This window comes from Ipomoea nil, unplaced genomic scaffold (assembly GCF_001879475.1).
Source record: "Ipomoea nil cultivar Tokyo-kokei standard unplaced genomic scaffold, Asagao_1.1 scaffold1932, whole genome shotgun sequence".
In the NCBI taxonomy this organism is placed as follows: domain Eukaryota; kingdom Viridiplantae; phylum Streptophyta; class Magnoliopsida; order Solanales; family Convolvulaceae; genus Ipomoea; species Ipomoea nil.
The window spans coordinates 726,758-739,022 of record NW_017618360.1 but is presented as its reverse complement, the minus strand read 5'-3'; the positions used below and the strand labels follow the sequence as shown (position 1 = coordinate 739,022).

At 38.7% G+C, this 12,265-nt stretch overlaps 1 protein-coding gene and 1 pseudogene across 3 annotated transcripts; one reads left to right on the top strand and one right to left on the bottom strand.

Moving 5' to 3' along the window:
- Positions 1-1,893: 1,893 nt before the first annotated feature.
- On the top strand, positions 1,894-5,197 carry LOC109146527 (autophagy-related protein 13a-like). Of its 3 annotated transcripts, XR_002048459.1 has the most exons (5): positions 1,894-2,059; positions 2,448-3,941; positions 4,065-4,237; positions 4,451-4,539; positions 4,635-4,726. XR_002048459.1 is itself a non-coding variant. In XM_019294193.1 (4 exons), exons 2-4 carry the CDS (start codon positions 2,598-2,600, stop codon positions 4,945-4,947), a joined length of 1,830 nt encoding a protein of 609 aa, XP_019149738.1. In that variant the 5' UTR covers positions 1,894-2,059; positions 2,433-2,597; the 3' UTR covers positions 4,948-5,197. The 3 variants fall into 3 exon arrangements, 2 of the variants coding, with proteins under 2 accessions (XP_019149738.1, XP_019149737.1); XM_019294193.1 differs by lacking the exon at positions 4,451-4,539 and having other exon boundaries at positions 2,433-3,941; positions 4,635-5,197; XM_019294192.1 differs by lacking the exon at positions 4,451-4,539 and having other exon boundaries at positions 1,896-2,059; positions 4,635-5,197.
- Positions 5,198-5,302: 105 nt separating this feature from the next.
- On the bottom strand, positions 5,303-11,152 carry LOC109146528 (annotated as a pseudogene).
- Positions 11,153-12,265: the final 1,113 nt, after the last annotated feature.

Sequence of the window (12,265 nt, the reverse complement as noted above, 5' to 3'; positions counted from 1 at the left end):
AATCTAATATATGAATACTTACCTTTTTTGAATTGAGTCATTTATTATCACCACGAGCGCATGTTTCGGATGATCATACATATCCTAGCCTAATTGATTAAAGTATTTTGTTTGAGTATGTCTAGGTTCGGTTGCACGAATATTGTGCATTCAGTGCATGATAGTATTTTGTTTGAGTATGTCTAGGTTCGGTTGCACAAATATTGTGCATTCAGTGCATGATAGATTGATCATTAAAATTTAATTTGGAATGCTACTGACTCTATTACAATGTAATATGGCTTGAACTCACAATCTTTCAAATGGATATCCAACCATGGTACCATTAGATCACATAGTCTTGGTGGTCTTGGTGGCCTATTATATATTCTAACTTCAATAACTTTAAATATTAAGAATGGTAAAAGATTTTATACATTTTATAAAATTATAAAATGTGTCATGTCACTTTATATTTTTAATATTTGATATTATTGTAAATCAATGTTATGCGCGCGTGCGCACACATACACACACACACATACACACACACACACACACATACACATACACACATACACACACACACATATATATATATATATATACTAGCATTTTGTACGCGCGATGCGCGAAAACTTATGCCCAATATTAAAATATTGTTAAGTAACAAAATTTAAAAAATTAGTTAAAATTATGTTTCACAATTCCTTAAAGTGACCAAATATATATATATATATATATATATATATATATATATATATATATATATATATAATTTACAAATAATACTAAGCTAACACCCACATATATGATATATTGATATGTATACACAAATAATGTATATACATATTATTTATAATTAAAATTTAATATTCATATAAATATTTAATTAAAATATAATTTATAATTAAATTAATTGTTATATGATAATTTCAATAAAATGATAACTAAAAATAGGAAAAAGATATGATAGATGTAGGTCTATGGTAAGATTGGTGGATATATTAAATACTAACGGTGTTATAACGGTGTAAGGGTATTTTTGTCCAATACAAATTAAATGTACAACAATCAAAGCAAGATGTATATATTTATTAGCATATAAAAAATGGACAAAAATCAAGGACATAACTTGTATTGACACTTATTATGTTTTTAGATATATATATATATATATATATATATATATATATATATATATATATATATATATATATATATATATATATATATATATATATATATGTGTGTGTGTGTGTGTGTGTGTGTGTGTGTGTGTGTGTGTGTGTGAATTTCAACAATATAAAAAAAAAATTAAATTAAACATTTAAACTTATCCAAATATATCAAATAAATCATGTGTACTGGTAACTAATAAGTTACCGGTTATTCAATGCCCTAAATCACTTAATTAAAATTTTAAAAAATAAAAAAATTTCGACTGTTACCTTCGCAAGAAAAACGATCATCACCTTCGCCGGTCGTTCTGGAGAAGACGAAAGACGAGGGGCCCGGGGATGGGAGAAGATGACCAGGTGATTGTATTCCCCATTGGAGAAGACAACCGGAGAAAAGAATTTTAAGACGCGGTTAGCTTGATGTTCAATGATCGCTGGAATGATGGACCGAAACTTAATGACCGGGTGTTTCAGGTGAACAACCAATCATTTGAGGTTAAATGTATCAAAATTCAAAATGATAAGTTCAAATGTTTAATTACATTTTTTAATGTTTGAATATTTAATTACACTTTTAGATAAATTTTGATGATTTATTTATACCTTTTTCCATAGGATTATACTATTTTAAAAAATGATAAACGTATGAAGGTATAATGCTGCAAATTCATTCTCTTCCGCAGCGCGCCTTCGCATAAAGCTAAACCCACTAATACATATCCATTACTCATTTCATCTTCTCGACCAATGCTAATTAATTATCGTAATTAACTATTTATTTAAGTATTATTATTCCCCTCTCTCTCTCTCTCTTCCTCTCCGGCTGGCCAAAGGCTTTCACCTTCTTCTCTCGGCGCTCCACGCAATCTCTTTTTCTCCTGCTTTTCTTTTACTTCCAAGTAAGTCGTCTCTATCATTCTTTACTCTTATGATTCCCAGCTTCTTATCCGATCCAGTTCAAGGTTCTGTTTTTTGAATATTGAATCTTGATCTATGTTCTCGAGCTTATTGTTGTTTTGATCTGTTTTTTTCTGGGTTATTCGTGTGTAGTAGTGAATTTCGAGCTTTCGAGCTCGTCCTTTCTAGCATCGAGCTCACACTTGCTGTGTTTTCATGTTATGTAGTGAATTTTTGTATGTGTACATGGAAAGTATGGGATTTTAGAGTGAATGAGTGATATGGAATAATTTGTGCTGTTGTTTTGGGTAATTTTCATGTGTATTTGTATAGTTTTATTGCTAAGGATTAAATATATTATGTTTATCAGATTAGCTGTTTTTGTTTCAGATTGTGTTTGGGAAATTAGAGAATCTTAGGATTCTCTATGGAGATTGATGTGTTTTGCAGTGGTTAGAACTTAGAAGTAGGGTTTTTGATAAGAAGGTTGGACATGTTTGAGGAAAGAAGATAAGGTTGGTATCTGTTTTGTATGTGGGAATGGATTTACATGGAAATCCTCAGGGTGAGTATGGAAGATTTGAGCAGATTCTTTCTCAGTTTCTTTTGAAGAGTTTGCATATAATATTGGATTCGAGGGTTCCTGTTCCTTCTATCCGATCTTATGGACATACCAGGGAAGTGAAAAAGAGTGACAAGTGGTTCAATATAGTGTTGGGAGATCGTCCTGCCGCTCTTGATAATTTGAATTTTTGGCATAGAAATTTGATGGAGCCTATGATTATTGATATTATACTTGTTCAAGACAAGGCCAATTCTTCAGCAAAGCAGTATTCAGGTACCACATTAGGGGATACATTCACAGAAACTGTTATAGAGAGGTGGGTTGTTCAATATGAGCATCCGAGGAGTTTGCCTCCTCAAGTCGGTGATTCTTCTTACAAGAAAACATACAAGAAACTAATTATACTTTTACGGTCCCTTTATTCAATGACAAGGCTCCTTCCAGCTTATAAGGCCTTCCGGAAACTATCTTCTTCTCAGAGTTGTGATTTTGATCTTAATTACAAGGTCTCTTCGTTTTCTGTTCCATTCTCTAGGGCGGAGGAACCGTTGATAAAACATTATTCTTTTATTCCCGTTGATGCTCAACATGGTTGTTTTTCTTTATCTTTGACATATCGTGAAAATCTCTCTGACTTCAACCTGGAGACTTCTGCATGTTTTCCTCCAGAGATTATTACAGATTATGTTGGTAGTCCTCTCGCTGATCCTATGAGGTCATTTCCTTCCACTTCATCAGAGAAGGGTGTCCGTGCTACATCATATCCACTAAGACGGTCACAATCATCTGCCTCAGGACCATTTCAGCGTCCCCATAGTTGGACAAGTGGCCTCCACAAGGGGCCCTCTTTAGCTCAGAATGAACAAAGTCTAGGATCTCCACCTCTGTATCGCTCACCATATGACCTATCATCTCCACCTGTTAATGTACATGGCAGAAGGATATCAAACTCCAGATTTCCCACTCACCATAGAACAATAAGCTCTGAAGATTACCAGCTTTCACCACCATTCTCAGCATCTCCATCTCCATCACTGTCCCCTCCTACACACGTCTCACATGGAAATCCTGCATTGTCTCGGTTGTCTTCAGAAACTTCCCCTGTCAATATCCCACACCCAATGGCTAGCAGAAACTCTGGATTCCCTTCTCCTAACTTTTCTGACCCAAACAGGCACTCACTTCCACCTCAATCCCCCAGAAGCATAAAGCATGATTCCTCACATCATGAATTCCCTACTGGAATCAGGTCATTAAAGAAATCAGATTCAACAAGGGCTGGAGAGTCAAGTTCTGGGACTGCAAACCTGGGTCTGAAGGTAGGTCTGCATTCTGAAAATTATTCTTGGCTTTTATTGTTTTTGAACCTACTTGTTTACTTATACTATTCCAATATTAGTACTGTGCCTGGTGCAAATTTTCATTTGTAAGCCTATGGCCAGGTGTTAAGAGATGCCAAAGATGATTCAGGACGTTTCTCTGGTTTGCATTCTTCAAGTGGTTCACCACGTATTGGATTCTCTAGGAGTTCTAGTAGATTATCTTTCCCAGACGACTTGGATGACTATGATTTTTCTTGTCCATTTGTTGTCGATGATGTTGATTCCCAAGCCAGGTACTTTTCCTCTCTCTCTCTCTCTCTATATATATATATATATATATATATATATATATATATATATATATATGTATGTATGTATGTATGTATGTATGTATTCTCCTATATGTTGTCTCATAAGTTTATGACCTTGTTTGTATCCCCCTTGCCCATTAATAATGTGCAAATATGTGAACCTTTGTGATTTGGTTATCTTTCATGAATGGGAAGCCTATTGTGGATCAAGCTCCTTATATGTGAAAAGTGATGGTTTTGGTACAAGTGCTAGCAACTCCTAAATAGGCATGTTGTTTGGAAGGGTGGTTGATTTCAAGACTACATGCTTTTTGTGCATCTTACTACGCTGCATTTCAATTTGTTTCCAACTTAGAGCATTTTCCTTCCTGTTATGCAGTCAAAACCTCAATGCAAAGAAGGACTCAGAATCTCCTTCACAAGCATTCCTAGGAACCAGAAAATCTCAAGATGCTGCTGTTGGTGCGGTTATTCAGATGCTGAAGACAGCTCCTCCATTACGCCAAGATTCTAGCTGTTATTCCCCATCTTCTGTGAAAATCGATCCGGAGGGAGAAATTGGTACTTCTTCCGGGTTTTCTGCTCCTCGAAAGATTTCAGATGCAATGGAGGATCTCAGAGCTTACAAAGAATTAAAGGATCTTCTTCTTTCCAAGAGTGCAACTCAGTCGGTCCGCAAGGCAGATTATTGATTCTTAGCCTGCTGAGTTATTCCATTTGGCCATGTGAGCTCCTAATGGAGATTACCAGACAAGATTTTTTTATATAAGGTTTTGGCTAAAATGGTGCTCTTGATTCTTACTGTAATTGGATATATAGATTAACCAAACTGTGTACATACCTGACAATGAAAAGTAGTCATAGCAAAACTGGTGACCTTTGTACTCTGCAATTTGCTGACATCAACAACTACTGAATGGAATTATTTGAATTGTTTTATGACTTCTTGTAAGATCATTGTACCAAAGCTTCTGAACTGTCTTCTTTTTTTTTTTTTAGTACTACTGACTCTGTTACAATGCAGTATCTGTTATTATTGAACTGTCTATTATACCCATAATTCAAATACACCAACAAAGGAACATATTGTTGGGTAGACGCTTAGAGGGCCAAAGGATTCATAATGTGGTGCTGATTACCTACACAAGTATGTATAATATATATATATATATATATACATATAAAATTGCACCTTCGTGTAACTGTGTATGTTAGTGATCTTTCATGCTTTGCAGACTAACAAGTCTGGAATAGACACCATCAGGTTGTGAGGTGAGGGTTGAGTGGCTTCCCATTTCTACAACACAACCTTTGTCCATAACAACTATGATGTCTGAGTTAACTACAGTGGATAGCCGGTGTGCCACCGTGATCTGTGTCATTTTGGAAGGCGATGATCGACCAAACTTGTGATGCTGCTGTAATGATTCCAGTGCACTCACCACAGCTCTTTCGGATCCTGAATCTAGGGCGCTTGTAGCTTCGTCTAGTAGCATTATTGCGGGCCTTTTAAGCAATGCTCTTGCTATGGCTATTCTCTGCTTTTGTCCTCCAGAAAGCTGGGACCCTTTTTCCCCTACAACAGTATCGTATCCTTCGGGCAAATTGCTTATAAATGTGTGTATGTTTGCTGCTTTTGAGACCTCTATTATCTCTGCTTCAGAAGCTCTTTCGCTCCCATAACAGATGTTCTCTCTGATGGAGCAGCAGAACAGAAGTGGCTCCTGTTGAACCAAACCAATCTGAGCCCTTAACTTTCTGAGATTGTAATCTCTTACATCTTTTCCATCAATCAGAACCTTTCCTTCATCGACATCGTAAAATCTAAGGAGAAGGGCGATAACGGAAGACTTCCCAGCCCCGCTTGGCCCAACCAGGGCCACCTTCATTCCAGCCTCGATTCTAAGGTTGAATCCGTTAAGTACCATTACTTCTGGTCTTGATGGGTAATGGAACTTGATGGTTTTAAACTCGACTTCCCCTTCTATGCTCTCTGACAACGATTCTTCGGGTTTGTCTGGTTCGATCCGTGTGCACCTGTCAAGCGTTTGGAACACGGGTTTTAGAATGCCAATGGCTGATAAAACGGTGGGTATGAGTGTCCACAATTCTGTGATGGAGGGCACTGTGAGGGAGAATATTTGGTATGATCTTATGGCATTCAGAAAGCTGGATTGGTGTCTTTGTACTAGCAACGTCGTGTACCATAAGGCAACAGCGTGGGCGATATTCCACAGGCAAAGAGACGTGCCTTGAATGATCCCGAATTTGATGCTCTCTTTCCTGCTTCTATGCAGCTGTGGCTGCAACGCCACTCTGGCCTTGTTAACCACGTGCTCCTCGTGGCAAAATGACACGACTGTTTTGATGTTGGCTGCAGATTCTGAAGCGAGGCTAACGACTTCAGAATGTGCTGCAGTAGTGTCACCCGAGAAGCCTTTAGCCGACTTGGCTTGAATCAGGCCGCCAATGAAGTGGCATGGCATCACCGCCCACGCTACCAGCCCCATTCTCCAATCGACTATCATGCTCACAGTCGTTGCAATCACTATGGACGAGATGCATTGGACTATAACAGACATTCGGTCCGAGATTATGATCTTGACCGTTGATGTTTCATTCACAATCCTTGATGTCAATGATCCCACATTGTTTTCTGGCCTCTCAAACCAAGCTAACTCATTCTGGAGTGTGGCTGCATGATACAATTTCGATAAGTTTTCATCTTGACTATGGTCACTCAACTGAGCTATAATGCACATGGGCCAAATCACACTAAAAGACTGAATCTAATCAATTAGCTAGTTATAAATCCATATGTTCTTTCTTATATTTTCAATGTGGGACTCTTAACACTCAGAAAGGGAAAAAAAAAAAAGGGAAAATGATACCTGAGTACAAAGAATTTCTGAGGTTTGTCATGGCTTTCTCTCCAACTACTCCATATAAGTAATGCTGCAAAGTATTGGTGAACCATGAAAGAAGTCCTATCGAAGCAAAGATGACCGAGTACCATCCAACTTTTCGCTTTGCATCACTGTCATAATATGCTACTCCAATTGTTATGATGAAGAATCCGAAAACTGGTTTGGAAATGCCCGAAAAAGCTGCTGCCAATGAGCCAATAGCAGTCCTAATCACATCTTTCCTCTGCAAGTCATACCAGATTTTGAAGAATATGTCTAAGTCTTTTCTTCCTTCTTCTTCCTCGTTTCTTGGAGAATCTTCAAGACGTGTGCTTTGAGGCGAGCCCTTTGCTCGATAGCTTCGTTTTCTTCTGCAGTATGTCCCACCCTGCAATATAAACCATTAGAGTAAGTTAACCATTTCAGTGTTTTATTTTAGCTCTATGAAAAGCTTAACCTTTTCTCGGTATCTTGGCTGATGTCCTGCATGGTGAATAAGCTGTTGTAGAATGTACTTTTAGCGATTAACTGATGATGTTTTCCTGTCTGGGTAACTTTTCCATCCTCAACAACTACAATCATGTCTGCATTTACAATGGTTGAAACTCTGTGTGCAATCAAGATGACTGTTCTTCCCTCCATTGCTGCCTCGAGTGCATCTTGAACGAGCTTCTCGGATTCTGTATCGAGGGCGCTGGTGGCCTCATCGAGCAACAGAATTGGCGGGTTTTTCAAGATTGCTCTTGCTATCGCGATTCTCTGCTTCTGTCCACCCGATAACTGAAAACCCCTTTGTCCTACCTAAATTAGTAAACCACATTCTATTATAGGTAATGCATATTGAGCATAATAATATGTATAAATGTTAGTTGAAACAGAACATATCCTTCGATTATGTGGCGGGCGGACCTCGGTTAGATACTGATCTGGTAGCTGGGATATGAAAGAATGAGCATTTGCCATGATTGCTGCTCGTTCGATCTGTTGATCATCTGCATCCATGTTTCCTACTCTGATGTTGTCCATGATGTTGCCACTGAAAAGTGATGGTTCCTGGGAAACCACTCCTATGTTTCTCCTGAGAAACCTCAAATCAAGATCCTTAATGTTCTGGTTGTCAAGAAGAATCTCACCTGGAGGGTTACGAACTTGATTAGGACTTAGAACTAATCGCTGAGCATATACTGTCAGTTTAAACTTTTAGTTAAGACAGAACGATTTCAAACCTTTGATGGGATCATAGAATCTCATTAGTAGTGAGATGATAGTGCTTTTGCCACACCCACTACTTCCCACCAGTGCCACAACTTTTCCGGCTGGAATCGACAGTGAAAACCCCTGAAGAACCAGTTTTTCTGGCCTGGATGGATAGGCAAAATGTACATCACAGATATCAATATTGCCATCAATAATTTCCATGGTTTTCCCTTCTGTTTCTGAACTTATAGTTGCCTTTCTTTGGATTACATCAAACACTTCCATTCCAGCTGCTTTTGCTTGATTGAATATTTGCATGTCTGGGGCAGCATAAGTGAGTGATCTGGAAAACAAGACAAAACACAAAAACAAAGAACAAAACCTTAAAAATGACACTACTTTAATGGTTGGTTTCTGTTTGTTTGCAGTTAAATATGGTTGGTTGGTTGTTTGTTTGGCTCTTACATTGCTCCAAACAGAATGCTCATAACTGCAGCTATTACATCTCCTCCGCTTGCTCTCTTGGCGGTTACGACGACGGCTCCAACCCAAACAATCAGAGCCCAGGAACAGAATGTTATAGCTTGAAACATACCTGTTCCAAACCCCTTTATCAGTGCTTCTTTCTTGCTTATTTTCAATTGCCTCTCTATGCATTCTGTAAATGACCTCACTGCCAACTTCTCTCCAACAAAAGCAAATACTGTTTTGATTTGGGAGATTGTCTGTCACAGAACAGCCAAACGTCAGTCATTTCACATGTTTTCAACATGTTATAGTTACAAACATCAGTCAACATTAGGCAACCCCAGTCAAGTTGGTCAAACTATCGTCTTAGTAACCATAAAACTACAAATTCTACTCCAGTAAGAGTCACTTATTAGCCTTCTTAGTTTGAGTCAGTCAACTATGGGTATTCTAGGCTGGTTTCCTTTAACGACTAGGATCACAAGGCATGGTTTACCAAGTGTATATGGTTGCGGATAGTTATGGACAACCGTTTATCTCCTTGTGGTCCTTTGACGGCTAGGGTCACAAGACGGGGTTTACCCAAGACATACCCTCAAGTAGTGGCTGCGTGTTTCCTTCATCATCAAGAAAAAAAAAAAAAAGTTTACACATTACCTGTTCTACCATTGCAGTGGCTTCTGAGAGGTATGTGGTTTTGATAACTGAAATGGAGTTCATTTTCTTAGTGTAAGTAGCACCAGTTAACAGTATGATGGGAACAACCAAGAGGGCAAGCAGAGACACCTCCCAGCAGGCTATGAAAGCGATAAAGACACCCGAAAAGAATGTGGCAAAGCAGGACAAGAAATGCCCCAACTGTCATCCCAAACGCATCATCAGATCAGACATTATGAACAACAACAACAGGATCATCATATATTCATATGCAGTGAGTTTTTCAAGTTTGAAGAAATCAAGAATGTATGTATACCTTTTCTCCAATAGTGTCTTGTATGACTGACATGTGGTTGCTAATTCCTATGATTATTTTCCCAGTTGTTAAATCAGTATCAAAAGTTCCAATGTCCTGTCTGAGGACTGCTGTGAAGAACTCCAATCTCAGACGCGAAACTTGTCTCTGGCTTGCATACATCCAGCATCCTATCTCTGTGCACCATGCAAAATCAACACTCCTTCAGTACCCAAAACAACTTATGGATTAAATTAATCCCGGTAGCCCAAATTACTTAACCCCATAATAATAAGAAATAAATAAATGAATAATAAAAGGGAAAAGACAAAGAATATATGCCGCGGAGACAATTCTTGTATTAATGATAGTGTTGTAGGAAGATTACGTGTAATGATTGAACATTTGAACATGTCCTAACCAAGACAATAATGGTTTCTTTTATACTAAAGCCTCCCCTAACCGCCCCCATGAGAATAGGGCGGGCAGTTGGACCTCCTTGACTGTGTCTGCGCATGTAGCGCACAAGGTGGCCACCCCAGGCCGGGGTCGGCCTAGGCCGAGGCCGCCCCGAGTTTGGGGCCACTCCTAGCCCGAGTCTTCCTTCGATCCGCTTTCCTCTGAGTCGGGAACGTCTCCAATATATCCATCAACAACAATTAAGTTGGTCAGATTGTTGGTTTAAGATTATAAACTCCACTTCTAGTAGGAACAACCTATTGGACTTCTTGGTTTGAACCGGTCAGCTATAGACAACCTATGCTAGTTTACCTCTTTTGCCGGCTAGGGTCACTAGGTAGTGTTTACCCAGGACAGACCCTTAGGTAGTGGCTGCCCTAAGCTGGTTTATCTTCTTATAATTATTAGGAAGGGTTTACCTAGTGCATACCCTCATATAGTGGCTGAGGATTTTCCTCCTAACAAAAAAAATGACAGGATTTTTGCAGGAACTAATGAAACCAAGCATGCAGTCTGATGGTGTCAAAACATGATTAAGTAGCATGTTAAAGGTAGGAAATATATATACCTAGTACTCCAGCAGGGAATGTGGCAAAGGCCATGTACCAGACATAAGGAACAATCTTTTTGAGGGATTGAACCATGGCACCAGTGTCATGAATATTATCCCCGAAAGCGTTGAGGGCTTTGCCAAGCAGAAGATAGCCAACAGGCTGGGCGAGGCCATGAACTATAGACCCCAAGGTGCCTAAACCCATCAGTGTCCAGTCCAGCCCATCAGCATAGCTCAGCAGCCTGTGAAATGGCAGTGTTTGAGCCACACACTTCTTCTCTCCTGCTGCTTCTCCTTCTTCCTTAACATTTCTATACTCATTAACAACCTTCATGGCCTCTAACCTGTCCTCTCAGTTCTCACTACTCTTTCTTGCAGCCTCCATGAACACCAACTCCGTGGCTATAAATAGCAGCCATTCCTGAATGATTCCATTGTCGTTGCATGGGTGTACTCATGTTGAGCCGTCTTAGCTTATGAATATACGCTGGATATGCTTTCATTTTTACAGTTAAAAATCTGGGAATGAGTAGGAAGGAAAACTGCAGCCGCGTCACAGTGTGAAAAAAACAGGTACTAAGGAACATAAATAGTGTTGATTAAATTAGTGAAAGTTTGAAGTGACGTCAGCAGTGGTGAATTTTACTGGGAAAATCGTATGTCCTTGGCGAGTTTCTCAAATGTAATAACTGGCCTGGTATGTTATTTGATTATTATCTGTTCGGATGAATCCAGGTATCATTTTACATGTTACTGAGCATATTCTCTTACAGATTTAATGATACCTTGGATTAAAAAAAAAATCATAAATTATTTACAATAAAATATATACTCCGTATCACATTATTTGGTTATGGACTTTAAAAAACACGAAAATATAGACCCATTGGCTTTATTTGGTTATCGACTTTAAAAAACATGAAAATATAGACCCATTGGCTTTATACTGCTGAACAGAACACAGGCTAGACTTTTGCTTACTGCACATAAACTTTTGCTTACTGCATAGGAGCCCCTCACTTTAAGAGGTCGCTCTCATAGTGCCGTTGGTGAGACTTGATCCCGAGTCACTTCACCCTTGTGACTAACTGAACTGCCCACAAGTGAAGTTGCTCTCATATTGCGACTAGTGAGACTCGATTCCGGGTCACTTCACCACTGTGACCAACTATGTTGCCCATGCAGGGCGCTTTATATGTATCTTTAAGCTTGAGTGTGGAGTATTTTCATATTGAGAATTTTATTTTCTAATCTTATCCACCTTAGCTTTCTCGAGTCTGATGACCAAACCTATTAAATAATTTGCGGAAGTCAATAATATGAAAACAACCTTAACCTGCCAACTATGAATTTACTGCCTTCTCAAAATTCCCAACAAAACAACATTCTTTCTGTTCCAATTCGAATGGGTAAATCTGTGCATTATGGAATGGGAAACAAAAGTTTTAGAGAGGGAGAGAGAGAGGAGCATTGTA